Here is a 13787-nt window from a genome sequence, read left to right as displayed (position 1 = left end):
TGCTGTACAAAATGTTAAACTTCATTTTATATAAAAATCACAATCACAAAATTTATTAAATTTCAAAAGTTCTTAAGAAAGTACTTTATATTTCCCCCTAATTTGTAGGTTGAGGTTTTATCATTCTTAGTCACAAAGAGCAGAAAGCATTTCCAAGTCTAATTTCATTTTACCACAATCATGACATCTTCCAACCGTCTCATAAATTTGCAACATTTGTTAAAAGGGAGAGTAGTGGAGCAAAATGTGTCACTAGTGCTGAAGAAAATGGGCCTGTGGTAATTAGTGTGCCACCTTCAAAGACAAAATGAGTGCTTGAAATTTAACATAATAATTGTACCAATGAACAGTTACTGAGTGCTCACCATGTGCCAAGTGTCTGTGTTGAGCTGTCCAAGGGCATTATCTCTTCAGCGCCTCATCCCTTATGATATTATTGTTATTCCCATTTTATGGAGAGAAATAATAAGTGTTAGAAAGGTCTGAGTAATTTGATTACGGTCCAAGAGTTTGTGGATGGAGTAGCTGGGATTCAAAACGAGTCCTCTGGGGTACAGGTGTAGGTATTAATATCCCAACTATATAAATGAGAAAAACTGAGGCTTAGAGAGGTCTAAATAATTTGGTTAAGCTCAAATAGCTAATAAGTGAAAAAACTGGTCCTTTTCATTCCAGCGTCTGGCTATATTGCCTATCAGATAAACTTTGACAAAATTTAACTCACAAGCATGTCATTTACATCTTCTTTGTTCTGACACAGAAGGGACTAAATTCAGGAAGGAATGCATACAGATGTTACCTGGGAAGAGGGGGGACAATTGGTAAGCATATGGCTGAGAGCCAGAAACTAGTAGCAAAGAGAATCTCACTTTATTCCACTTTATTATTTTAGGGCCATCATATTGAAGCAAGAGTGTTTCAGGACGTTTTCTGAGTTTCAGTCAGAATATTTGCGTTAATTTTCTTTAAAGTCAGAAACTCAGTGTGTCAGCCAAAGTCCTCAAACTAGTCCTCTACTAAGTGGCCCGGAGTTAATTCGCTTGGCTAATTGCCTATTTGTATCGTTTACTGTACACTACCTTGTGCCCTAATTATTTTTACATTACCATGTCTCGTTTTACGAACTATAGTGTTATGGTCTTGGGCAAGAACAGTGTTTTTCTTCTGATTTGCAAACACTACTGTAGTAGGCATTCGATTCTTAAAAAGTGATGGAAATTCAAAGCTCAGAAGACAGATTGGAATCTTTAAAAATACCTGTGTATTTTTTTAAATGAACAAAAGTATTAGATACTCACTGATTTTTCTTTATTACAAGTGTTGGGTGTCACAATAATACATTATAGTCCAGAGAAATCTATTCTTTGTCAATTTGGAATATTTATAGACTTATACTACAATTTGTGGTATTGAGTATTCATGAATTATATTTTGTAGACCTTTTACTTTTAGATCTAGGGAAAAGGTAAGATAAGGAAATAAAAGCTGTTCTTTTTGTGAAAAATCACAACTATAGAGAACAAACTGAGGGGTTGCTGGAGGGGGAGGTGGGTGGGAGATGGGCTAAATCGGTGATGGGGCCCTTGTGATGAGCAATGGGTGTTATATGTAAGAGATGAATCACTAAATTCTACTCCTGAAACCAATACTGCACTATATGTTAACTTATTTGAATTTAAATAAAAATGTGGAAGAAAAAAAATCTCTTAATTATATGAGATGCCATTTGTAATTTGTGGAGAACTAGTACAAATGAAGAAAAAAAAATTTTTTTTTGAGAGAAGGAGAGAGAGAGGGGTGGGGAGGGGCAGAGGGAGAGGAGGAGAGAAAATCTTAAGCAGGCTCCACCCCTAGCATGGAGTGCAATGCTGGGCTCGATCTAACAACCCTGAGATCATGACCTGAGCCAAAATCAAGAGTCGGACGCTTAACCAACTGAGCCACCCAGGTTCCCCCAGATGAAGAAACTTTTTAATATAAATGTTAGAAAATTGTGTTTAAACCCAAACTGGAATTTACAATTTTCTCATGGTAATTTATACATTACCATAGAAAAGGTAGTTTGTATATTTGTATGTGTGTGTCTGTGTCTATGTGTGGGTCTGTGTGTATATTTTTATCTGAAAGACAAAGAGCATTGTGTCTTCTACACTTAGTATCCCTTGGCATTTGAAGTAACGTTATGTTTGCATTTTGTATAGACAAAATGTTCAGATCTATTGGCCACTCCTAAGAGAGGCACAAACAAGATTCTATTTTCTAGCAGCTGTATTTTTAATTAATTTTGAGGTTATATTAAGTGACTAATTTGGGTAGTTTAGATCATTTACTTTTTACTTTGAATATATTTTTAGTGTGTCTTCATTGCTTCTAAATAAACATATAATTTAAGGACTTAAACTATTACTCAGTAATAATTGTATTATTTCTGTACCATCCATATTGGCATGTGAATGTTCTCTTTTTAATAATGACAAAGCAAGACCTTAAATTATGTTTTAGATGCTCATTTCATGAACACTGTCACTGCTGTGTTACAAGTGTTAAAACAAAAGTGTTAAATAATAAACTGCCATCAGGTATTGGCTTTTGTTCCTTCATCATCTAAGAGCGAAATTTATGAATGATGCATCACAGCACGACATACATTTACATTCAAATACCAGTTGTTAACGTTTTAAGTTAATGCCAGTGAATCTTTAAAAATCTCTGTGAATAATGAAGCTATTCATTGTGCTCAAGGATTTTGCCTTTTTCAATGATAGGAATTTCTTCTCATTTGAAAGAGTATTTAATTGCATCACTCATCCACTTTTAATATTTAATAATAATTTTATTAGCTGTGTAGAATGAGAAGGGCAAGATTTGCAATATCTACTGCTGGTCATCAATTTTTTTCTTATCATGACTTAATGAATATTATAATTACAAGGAAAGGCAGAAATATAAATTAGGTTGGTAGTTGGCTGGGACTTGCTAGTTTATTGCTTTTAGCTTGGGCAAAGCCCAGAGTAGGCACAAGGAAAAAGAAACAAATATCTGGGGGTGCTGTAGAAGCCCTGGCACAAAATTTTTGCGACTTACTAATCATTCTTCATTTAAAATAATGAACACAGGCAGTTTGAATCAAGTTGCAAACACTGTCAGTAACAACTCCTGCTGTTTCCACAGCAGTTGACGGGATCTTGACGACTTCCAAAACTTAGTCTTGGCAGGTGTATTTTTCTTTAATCTTTATCAATGCATTTTGAGACTTTTTATTATCTTTTCTTTAACGCGTTTACTGGTATTAACTTTCAGCTGCAACAAAAGCTGCATTACTTTGAGTGGGAACACTTGGCATTAACCATCGTCATAGTAGCGCCTTTTACTGAAGTAGCACCTCCCACCTTAGGTTTTCAAGATGCTTTTGAGGACATTTCGTTAGGTCTGTGGGATTGAGGTCAGGGGAAAAGTTCTTTGCAGGTACCATGAGTTCAAAGCCTCTGTGGATTTATGACCCAGGCCATGGGGAAAAAACCGTTTTCATTTTAGTGATCTAGCTATAGATATGTGTTTCCGGTGATTCCTAAGTTTTGAGTACCATTTGTTCAAAATGGAACCAGATCTTGATGAATTTCATGTGTTTTTTAAACTTATTTTAAACAGATCATTTTTAACCCCCTCCAGCAACTGCTTCGAGAACGACAGCAGATGGCCAGCCGTCCGTTTGCTTCCGTTGATGTTGCACTGGAAGTAGGAGCTGAACAAACAGAGTTTCTGCGAGGGCCATTAGAGGTAGGAACTGTGGTGCCAAAAGGGGACCACTGTGATTTGCATATTTATGTTGCTTTTCTAATCTGCATCTGCTTGTGCAGCCAAATACAGTCTGATTATGTGGAGTTGACAAGATTCAGCTACATATGTGATGCCGCTTCCAAGGCACATAGTTTTAATAGTGTGACATGAGCTGTAACAAAAGCCACTGGAGAATCTGTTAGTCGAGGCAAGAGTGACAGACTGCTCACCTGGCAGCCTGCAGCTGACAGATAGGAGCTGAAGGAATTTAAGAAACAGGTATGATGGAAAAAAACAAAGCACCTATATTTAGTCCTTGGAGTGCCCAACACTTTTAGTTAACAATTAACTTTTATCTTTATTAACGAAGTTGACTATAACAGGTGGGTGGAGATGAGTTGCCCTGTTCATTTTTGAATGTTGAGAATTACAGAATATTGTGAATATTTTTATTTGTGGTAATGGATATATTAGTATATTTTATTGCACATGCAGAAATAGAGTATGGCAAAGGAGAAATCATTATATGCAAGTAAATGTGGTAATGGATTTCTGAAATAACGCCTGGAATTGTGTCTGAAAATAATAACCCACAGAGAGGAAAAATCCACAGATTGTGATTAATAACTAATCAAAGCATTTTGAGGCATATTAATTTAGTTGTATGCTTATTATTTTTTATTTCTATTTCATGGATGGTAAGACGTTTAAGTAGGAAGAATAAGAAACACTGTAGAGTTGAAAATTGTTTTCCCTTTTTAAAAAAATGCCCTTATGTGACTAATTTCATGTTGCTATTTTCAAATCTTGCTTTTCTTCAAGGAAAGCAAGGAATATAAAAATAGACTCCTCCGAAAACCTAGGTACAAATAGAATTGATTCTGTCTCTAGCATTTTGGTTATTTTGGAAAAAACATTAAACAACTGAATCAGGCTTTGTGGATGCTATCTATCCAAAGAGCCAGTTTTTAAAGGACATTTCTCTGAATCTTTGTGTACTTGAATTTTTACTATTCTAGATCACAGGTTGCCATGGAAGCTTAGAACATTAGGAAATTTTATGTATATCTTCCATTACTCGGGGAGAAATTAGAAGACAGAATGATTAAATGGAGGTTACAGGAAGTGCTCTGATTTCATGTTGGCCGTTTGCCTCACATCACTTTAGTACAAAATCTTTAACAAATAGGAAACTTGCAGTATTTGAATCCAACTTCTTTTTCTCCTCATCTGTTAAAATCATCAAACACTGCAAAAACACAAGTCACAGGAGAGAAATGAATGTAAACGATGCATACATAGTCCACAGGGGAAAGGGACCAGTCAAAGAACTAGAAAACTCACAAACGTAAGGAGCAAATGTAACTCACACACATATGCACCTCCACAGTATGTCAGTTGCTGCTTACTAGTGTTCAAGAATGTATTGTTAGGTGTGTGTGTTCCTAATCATTCCATTTCTTTGTTTTATTTCTTCCAAATTTTATTTCCTTCTTTATCATTGTCATTTTTTTAACATTAAATTTTATTTTGTAGAGTTTAAAGATTTCTACCTCTACTTATTTTTGTTCATGTTTACCTACTAGTCCTTTATGCCTTTGCTTCCGACTTCTCTGTATCCTTTTGTTTTCTAACTATCCCTTGTAGAAATGACTATTCACTTTATTCTCCTATTTGGTAGTCTGTCTTTTGATTAATTGCCTGAAGCTATCTACACTGACAATAATTACTGTGCGCCCAAGGATTATTTTAGCTACTCCATTGTGTGTGCAGGTGTGTGTGTGTGTGTGTGTGTGTGTGTGTGTGTGTGTTGTTCTTGTTGTTACTACCCTTCTTTTTGGTTCTTTTTCCCTGTTTCTCTTGGATAAATTGATTTCCTTCTATTTAAACAGTGTTACATATTCTATTTCTGTTTCTTATGGTTACCCATTACTTACCAAGATTCATAGTGATGGTTATTTTCTCTATCACTTTCTAAAAGCTTATTAATACACATTCCTACCCTGCCTGTCTCAAACAAAATTAATATTTTAGTATGCTCTCAACTCCCTCTGTTCCTCCTACCCTACGTAAATACTGCTTGGAAATTTTATGGGTGTACTTTTTTATTATGGCATATTTAAGTAACAATGAACTATCTTTACCCTTCTTTACTCTTTATATCTAGTTGCTTAATCATGCATTTCTTTCATTTTTCACTATAGTAAATCCTCCAAGCTACTTTTCAAAGAGAAATTTTATGTGGCATGCTCTTTGAGACCTCAAATGCCTATGAATATGTTTCTTTTGTCCTCACATGTAATAACAGTTTAATTAGATATAAAATTCAAAGTTTTCTTCAAAACTTCAAAGGTTTTAATTACTCCCTTGTCTCAAGTCTGATGTCAGTTTTATTCTTTGTCCTTTGTAAATGATCTCCATTTCTGTTTTATAATCTTTCAGAATGTTCTCATTTCTCAATATTCTTAAATTTCTCTCTGATATGTATACATTATCTCATATTTGGCACTCTGTACCCCCTTTAAATCTGCAGCCCTATAACTTTGTATAATTCTGGATAATCTTTGGTTACTATTTCTTTTAATATTTCTTACTGTATTCTGTCTTGGAATTCCCATTAAATACTCTTGATACTTCTTCTATCATCTATATTTCTTAACTTGTCTCTCGTTATTTGTACTCTTTCATCTCTTCCTGATGTGTCTGGGAACATTCCTCAACCTGCCATTCCAGAGTACTGATTTTTTCTTAGAGTGTATCCTTTCTGTTATTTAACCTATTCACTGACTTCATATCAACAGTGATATATTTTGTTTTCAATAGCTGCAATTGTTTTCATAAATGCTTGTGGGTGCTTCATGTTTCAAATACCCTCCCTGATCTTTCTGAAGCCATTCATATTTAATTTAAATACTGTTATGGGCTTTCCTTTATATTTGACTTCCTCTGGTATAGATCATTCCACTTTTCTACTTCTTTCATGGTGCTTACACTCTTCAGAGGTCTCTTTTCTTTTTTTCTATGTACACCTATTTTATTTTAGTTACTAAGATCCACTTAAGAAGAGGGATAAAACCTTAGCTCTTAATTGTACTCTTTCAAGCAATTTAGTGGTTGGGGATGAGGAACCTGCCTGTAGTGTATAATCTGGGTTCAGTCACCACTGCTCATTTGTCATGGATGTCCCTTTCACTAGCAAAAACTTTAAAGTACTTCCTTTCGAAGTACTTTTTTCCTATCAGATGGTAGCCTCTCTCTGATGCAATTGGAGGTCCGCAGTTGAGGTGGGGAGAAGTGAATGCTTAGGGGTTGTTTAGGCCCCCCATACATCTGTGGCTCTGGGATTCCACACCCCAGCTGAGCTCTAAGTTACTGTGTCATTAGTTTGCAGCCTTGGCCCGACACTGGGCTGTTTCTGCTGCATTTCCTCCCCCAGCAGGTGGGGTAGGCATCACCCATCCAGACAGTGGAGGGCCTCTGGCCCTCTCCTAACGCAGGCCGCCATTTACTTCCTATAAGAGACCTAACCACTTTCTATCTTTCCAACTGTTTCTTCGAGATTTTGTATGAATTGCTGAGTGTGTTCTGACAATCAGCAACATTCTTATATTGTATCGCTGTTTGAACTCAGGGGAGTAGATAAATAACTCATTTTGGTTTATCATTTGTTGGCTGCAGGACCATGTGTGCAAGTGCTTTGTATGCTTTAAAGCCTTCTATTAATGTTGTTGGTCTTGTTATTTTTCTCATTTTATTGCTTAGTTATATAAGTAATTGGGATGCCTCTATTTCTTTTGTACCACTTGTTTTTAGTGAAACATCAAAGAAGAAAAACATCTACCTGCATACTTTCCTTTAGCAAGCCCTTTTTATCTGAAAATCAAGTTCTACTTATTAATGTATAGTATTATGGGGTTTTTTTGGAATCAGCTTTAAGAAAATGTACCATACAATTCACCCAATTAAACTGTACAGCTTCGTGGGTTTTAGTACATACAGAGTTGTGTAACCATCACCAAAATCAATTTTAGAACATTTTCATCATCCTCAAGACAAACCCCATACCACTTAGCAGTTACTTCCCCTCTATCCCCTAGCACTCTTCCTCAGCCCTAGGTATTAATCTACTTTTTGTCTTTATAGATTTCCCTAATCTATGTTTTCTTTTCATTTCATGTAAATGGACTCATACAGTATGTGCCTTTTTGGACTAGCTTCTTTCCCATAGCATAATATTTTTAAGCTTCATTCATGTTGTGGCATGTGATCAGTACGTCTTTCCTTCTTATTGCCAAATACTATTCTATTGTATGGATAGAGCACATTTTGTTTATACATTTATCAGTTGATAGATAACTGGGTTGTTTCCACATTTTAGATATTCTGAAAAATGCTATTATGAATGTTTGTGTACAAGTGTCATTTCTTGGCCTTGTAATTAAGAACAAAAACACTGGGTCATATGGTAATTTTTTTATTATTTATTGAAAAGGAATTTCTTTCCTCATTGAATGATCTTGGGACCTTTGTAGAAAATCAATTGACCATAGATGTAGGGATTTATTTCTGGACACTCAATACTATTCCATTATTTGATAGGTCTGTCATATGACAGTACCACACTGGCTTGATTATTGTAGCTTTGTAGTAAGTTTTAGAATTGGAAAATATGAGTCTTCCAACTTTGTTCTTTTTGAAGATTGTTTTTGGTTCTTCTGGGTCTCTTGAATTTCCACATTAATTTTAGGATAAGTTTGTCAATTGCTACAATGAAGCCCACTAGTATTTCAATAGGGTATTGAATCTGTAGATCAATTTGGGGGAATATATAATATTTTAACATTTACTTTATTAAGGTAGCAATTTCATTAATTGAGTACCTTCATGCTTCATGCCTAAAATCCTAAATTCATTAATAGATTTCATCCCTCTTGGTAAATGATTATGATTTCTGATATTTGAAATTCCCTATAGCTACATATGTCTAACCATTTCAAATAGATCTGCAACATAGATTAAAAAAAAATACAAGCTGAAAACATTCAGTAGATTGTTTTTAGAGCTTAAATTGTTTATTTCTTCCTGTAAAATTAAACATCAGAAGTAAATCTGAGCAGCTGCTAGTATCTTCCTTTGACATACTTTAGAAAAGAAGAGCAGTAGAAGTAGAATGTTTAAAATTTTATTTTCTTTTCTCCTTTGCTAAGCATTTTGTGATAATTACTATTAAGTGGGAGTTATCTATCTGAACTGTATACACATACATACACATATATATGTGAAATTTGTTTTCCATTTTTACAGTACTGGAAATTGGTCCAAATCTCTCTTTTTTTATATTCATAACAGTACAATGTGGCTTATTGATTTGCTTACACAGTGAATTCTGAAGCTTAGGCTCTGGAATCACATTAAGGATTTTATTTAAACCTAAAAATCAAAGTAATTTTAAAGTTCCTCTGCTGGGTTTTTCTTAAAATTCGGTGTTTAACTTCAACACAAAGCCATAGGTTAGCTGGCTATTACTGTTCTGTAAATATTTTTTGAGTGTTCATAATGTAGTAAGTTAAGAAATGGATTTCTTTTAAATTAAATTTGACTCATGTGCCACTGAGTTCCACATCTGTACAGTCAGGGGAAAATGTAAGGTACAATATGAAATAATTACTTTTGATACATCTATAGTTAATTGTGTGCTACTAAACACCAAGTTGCCTATTCTATGAAGTAGATGTGTTCCTGAAAATTTTTTACATATATATGAATTACATTTTTTAACCAGTGAGGAGCGTTGAAACTTTATAGGACCTATGTGTAAAGCCCTAGGTGTAAAACCATTTGTGACTGAAAAAATATATATGTAGTATGAATAATCGCGCTCTAAATTTTCTGTTAGCAATTATAAATCATTATATTTTGTTATAGTGACAAATTAAAATACATTTTTAAAATTTAATAAATACACTTAGAATGTGAATTTATATACAAACACAATGTATTAGTTGGTTTTAAACTTATCTTAAAAAGAGGATTATTTTTACAGTAATAGTGTGGCCTATAGTATATGTGTGTCATTTTTCTTTCCCCCAGCAACAACATGAAAATTTATGGTAATTGTTCAGCGGATTTTTATGGAATACTTCCTATATGTCGGGCATTGTTCTCAGTACTTGAGAAACATCAGAGAATAAAACAAAAAACTCAATCTTCATGTTTATAGTATAGCAGGGGAAAGGAAATTATTTAATATGTTAGGAGGTGGTAAGTGCAATGGAAAGAGGAAAAATAAAACAAGATAAGGATTTTGGGAATGCTTTGTTGGAAGTGGAGGAGAGCGTGAACTATTGAATAGGGTGGCAGTCAGGGTGACCTCATTTAGAAGGTGAGATTTGAGTAAGTCTTGAAAGAGGTGAAGGAGGTAAGCAGGCAGGAGAATTCCCGGGGAAAAAAGTGTTCCAGCCTAAAGGAATAGCTGGAGCAGAAGCCCTAAGGTGGGGCATTCCTATCAAGTTCATGGAACAGGAAGCACGGGGTGGGAGTAGGCAGATGATAGGTAATAGGGCCTCCTAGACCTTTGTGAAGACTTTGACATTCAATTCTGAGTGAAGAGAAGGGCCAATTACAGGGTTTTACTGGAGGACTGACATAATTTGATGGTTTTTAAAAGGATCATTCTGCCTTTTGGGTTGAGAATAGTTTGAAGAGAAATGTTTTCATATAGTTCTCTGAGAAATAGACACCGTGAAGAAGAATTTGTTCATCTGGGATTGAAGAATATGCTGGTAGCAAAGTAGAGCCATGAAAAAAGAAATGGAAGGCCACCAATACCACCAACACTTAATCTCCTTGGGAATCACACATCAGACTATGGACACCTGAGGCAATAGGGCCAGAGTATTTATTCCCCAGCTCCTTTCAGTTACTGGTTGAGGGCTACTTCCTAACAGGCCAGAGAAAGCCCTCAGGCAAAGAAATGCAGACTCTAGCATTGGCAGTCAGCAGGAAAACTGACATGGTAACTGAGGGATATTGGAAATCAACCTATACTCCCCGCTATTGGGAGAGAATAGAAGGAGAAAGACTTGTTAGCAGACTACTGTAAGAATTCAGGTCACAGATAACAGTGGCAAGACCAGCTGAAGTGATAGGAAATGATCACATTCTGAACTATATTTTTAAGGTTCCTATGAGTATAATATTTTCATTTTGAAAGTTTTTCCAGTGACATTGTTTGTAAAGTCTAAATAGAAAGATTTAAAAAAAATGATTTTTCAGTTCTACTTCAAGATGGAAATGTGGAAAGATCCTGAACTAACCTCCTCCCACAGACACACTGAAACTACAGCTATATATGGAACAACTTCCTCTAAAAAAACCCCTAAAAACTGGTGGAGCAACCCCTTCACATCAAGTAAATGAGAGGGATACTGCATTGAAGCAGGTAGGAAAAGGTGAGACATTATCTTGCCATAAACCCCACCCAGCACAGCAACTCACACTCAGAAGGGAACTCAAAACCCAGAGCTTCTCCCTAAGGAGTAAAGGGTTTGTACCTCACATCAGGCATACCAAGTTTTAAGACCGTTACCTGGGAAATGAGCCCCCAAAACATCTGACTTTGAAGACCAGTGGGACTGTGTCTGAGGGGCAGGCTTCTGGTTTGGCATACTTAAAAGGGACCACAGAAGTGTTCTCAGGTAATGTGGACTGGTGGACACAATCTTTGCGCTCTCCCTCTTCTTTGCTCCAGCTTGCTGGTATCTTCTAGAATAGAGTTTATACCCTTGTCTGGTGCCCTGATTTTTTGCAGCTGCTGCCAAGGGACACCTCTTCATTGCTTGGCTCTGGTAACTAGCAGGGTTTATGCTCAGGTCCCATAGGACTGTAACCAAAGGAAAAAGGTTTCTTAACTAGCTAGCACCTGCAGGGCACAGAAAGAGTCAACAAACTCAGGAGCTCAATCTTTCTATGAAAGAGGCCTATTAGTCTTAGCTAATCATAGCTGCAGCCCGAGAGCCAGGCTTCTCATTAAATAAACTTCTAAAGGCTGACTGCAAATCATATATCTGAGAAGGGGTTAATACTCAATATACATATAAAGAACTCATACAACTCATCAACAACAAAACAATCAAATTAAAAAATGGGCAGAGGATCTGAATAAACATTTCTAGAGGTGACACAGTTGACCAATAGGTACAGGAAAAATGCTCAGTTATCAAAAAGACAAGAAATAATTAAGTGTTGGCAAGGATGTGGAGAAACAGGATTTCTTCTGCACTGTTGGTGGGAATGTAAATTGGCATAGCCACTGTGGAAAACTGTATGGAGTTTCCTTAAAAAAATTAAAAATAGAACTACAATATGATCCAGTAATTCTACCTCTGGGTATTTATCCAAAGAAAATGAAAACACTAATTTGAAAAGATATCTGCACCCCCATATTTATTGCGGAAATAGCCAAGATATGGAAACAACATAAGTGTCCATGGATAGATGAATAGATAAAGAAGTTGTGATATATATACTGTTATGTATGTGTATATACATACACATATATACACATATATTCCCCATATTTATATACTCTTCAGCTATAAAAAAGAATGAAGTCTTGCCATTTGCAACAGTCTGGATGGACCTTGAGGGCATTATGGTAAGTGAAATAAGTCAAACAGAGAAAGACAAATACCATATGATCTCACTTATGTGTGGAATCTAAACAACAACAAAAAAAAAACAGAAAAAGTGAGTTTATAGACACAGAGAATAGATTGATGATTGCCAGAGGCAAGGGTGGGGGGCTGTGCAAAATGGGTGAAAGGAATCAAAGGTACAAACTTCTAGTTATAAAATCAATAATCATGGGGCTATAATGTACAGTATGGTGGCTATAGTTAATAATACTGAATTGTATGTTTGAAAGTTGCTAAGAGAATAAGTCTTAAAAGTTCTCATTGCAAGAAAAAATTCTATAACTAGGTATGGTGACAGATGTTAACTAGACTTATTGTGATCATTTTGCAATATATACACATATCAAATCATTATGTTGGCTCATTATGTTGTACAATTGAAACGAATATAGTTTTGTTTGTCAATTATACCTCAAAAAATTCAGAAAAAGAAAATTATTTTCTCTTTTTAAATGGCACTATAATAGCTCTAGAACTTTGGATGCTGTTGTATTTATTCATTGAGATACATAATAGGTGAATTCTGTCTTAGTATAGTCTCTCAAACAACAAAATATGTGCTTTTTTCAGTAACTGATAGAAACCATGAGAAATGGAAGCAAAAACATCTCTTGCCCCTAAGTGACTGACAGGGTTTGTTCGATCTGGGGTCACACTATGACCACAGCATACAATTGGATCACAAACAAGTGAATGTATAGCCCTTTGGCTGAAATGATGATGATGGTACAAATGTACATTCCCTAATCATGTTTTTTGTTTTTGTTTTTGTTTTTTTGCTGGGAGTATAAACTTGTATGAATCCCTAAGTATCATTGACGGTTTTTGCTGATATTATTCTTTGTTTCTATTTTTATTTCTAATTATTTTTTAACAAATTATTTTTACCATTACTTATAACACTGAAAAACAAAACCACTTACTGGCCAACAATAAAGGATTTGTTAATTCACTTTATGTAACACAATAGTATATACATTGTGATCTAATTTTGATAAACATGGAAAAGAGTAAAGTCTTAGTAGTTCTATCTAGATGGGTGGTATATATGGGCTATTCTTCCTGCAAAGCTGTACTGTCCTTTCTGTGATGTCATGCACTGCTTTTTTTTTTAACAAATAATTAATAAAAGTATCAATCTAATGGAAGTATAAAATGTTAGCTATTTTACCCCAATTTCTAGACTCATATATTCACTCTGCACATATTTGGGTTTGAAATTTTTCCAGTTACTTAAAATGAATATTTCTGGTCTTCATTTCTATTTTAGGGGGGAAAAACCTTATTTATATTATACATATTCTGGGCTGCTCT

The 13787-nt window shown here is 35.1% G+C and overlaps 1 protein-coding gene across 1 annotated transcript in view; it reads left to right on the top strand.

The window, feature by feature from the left end:
- ATRNL1 (attractin like 1) overlaps window positions 1–13787 on the top strand; it is an 867795-nt gene that overhangs the window by 614076 nt on the left and 239932 nt on the right. Inside the window, exon 27 of the mRNA XM_028121803.2 lies at window positions 3670–3777. Coding sequence (XP_027977604.1) covers window positions 3670–3777 — 108 coding nt within the window. The remainder of the gene's footprint in view (window positions 1–3669; window positions 3778–13787) is intronic.

The sequence above is a fragment of the Eumetopias jubatus genome, unplaced genomic scaffold, assembly GCF_037043125.1.
Source record: "Eumetopias jubatus isolate StellerSeaLion01/CBP00866 unplaced genomic scaffold, mEumJub1_p1.0 scaffold_17, whole genome shotgun sequence".
NCBI classification, from domain to species: Eukaryota; Metazoa; Chordata; class Mammalia; order Carnivora; family Otariidae; genus Eumetopias; species Eumetopias jubatus.
The sequence above is the reverse complement of the archived record's forward strand: the minus strand, read 5'-3'. Positions and strand labels throughout refer to the sequence as shown.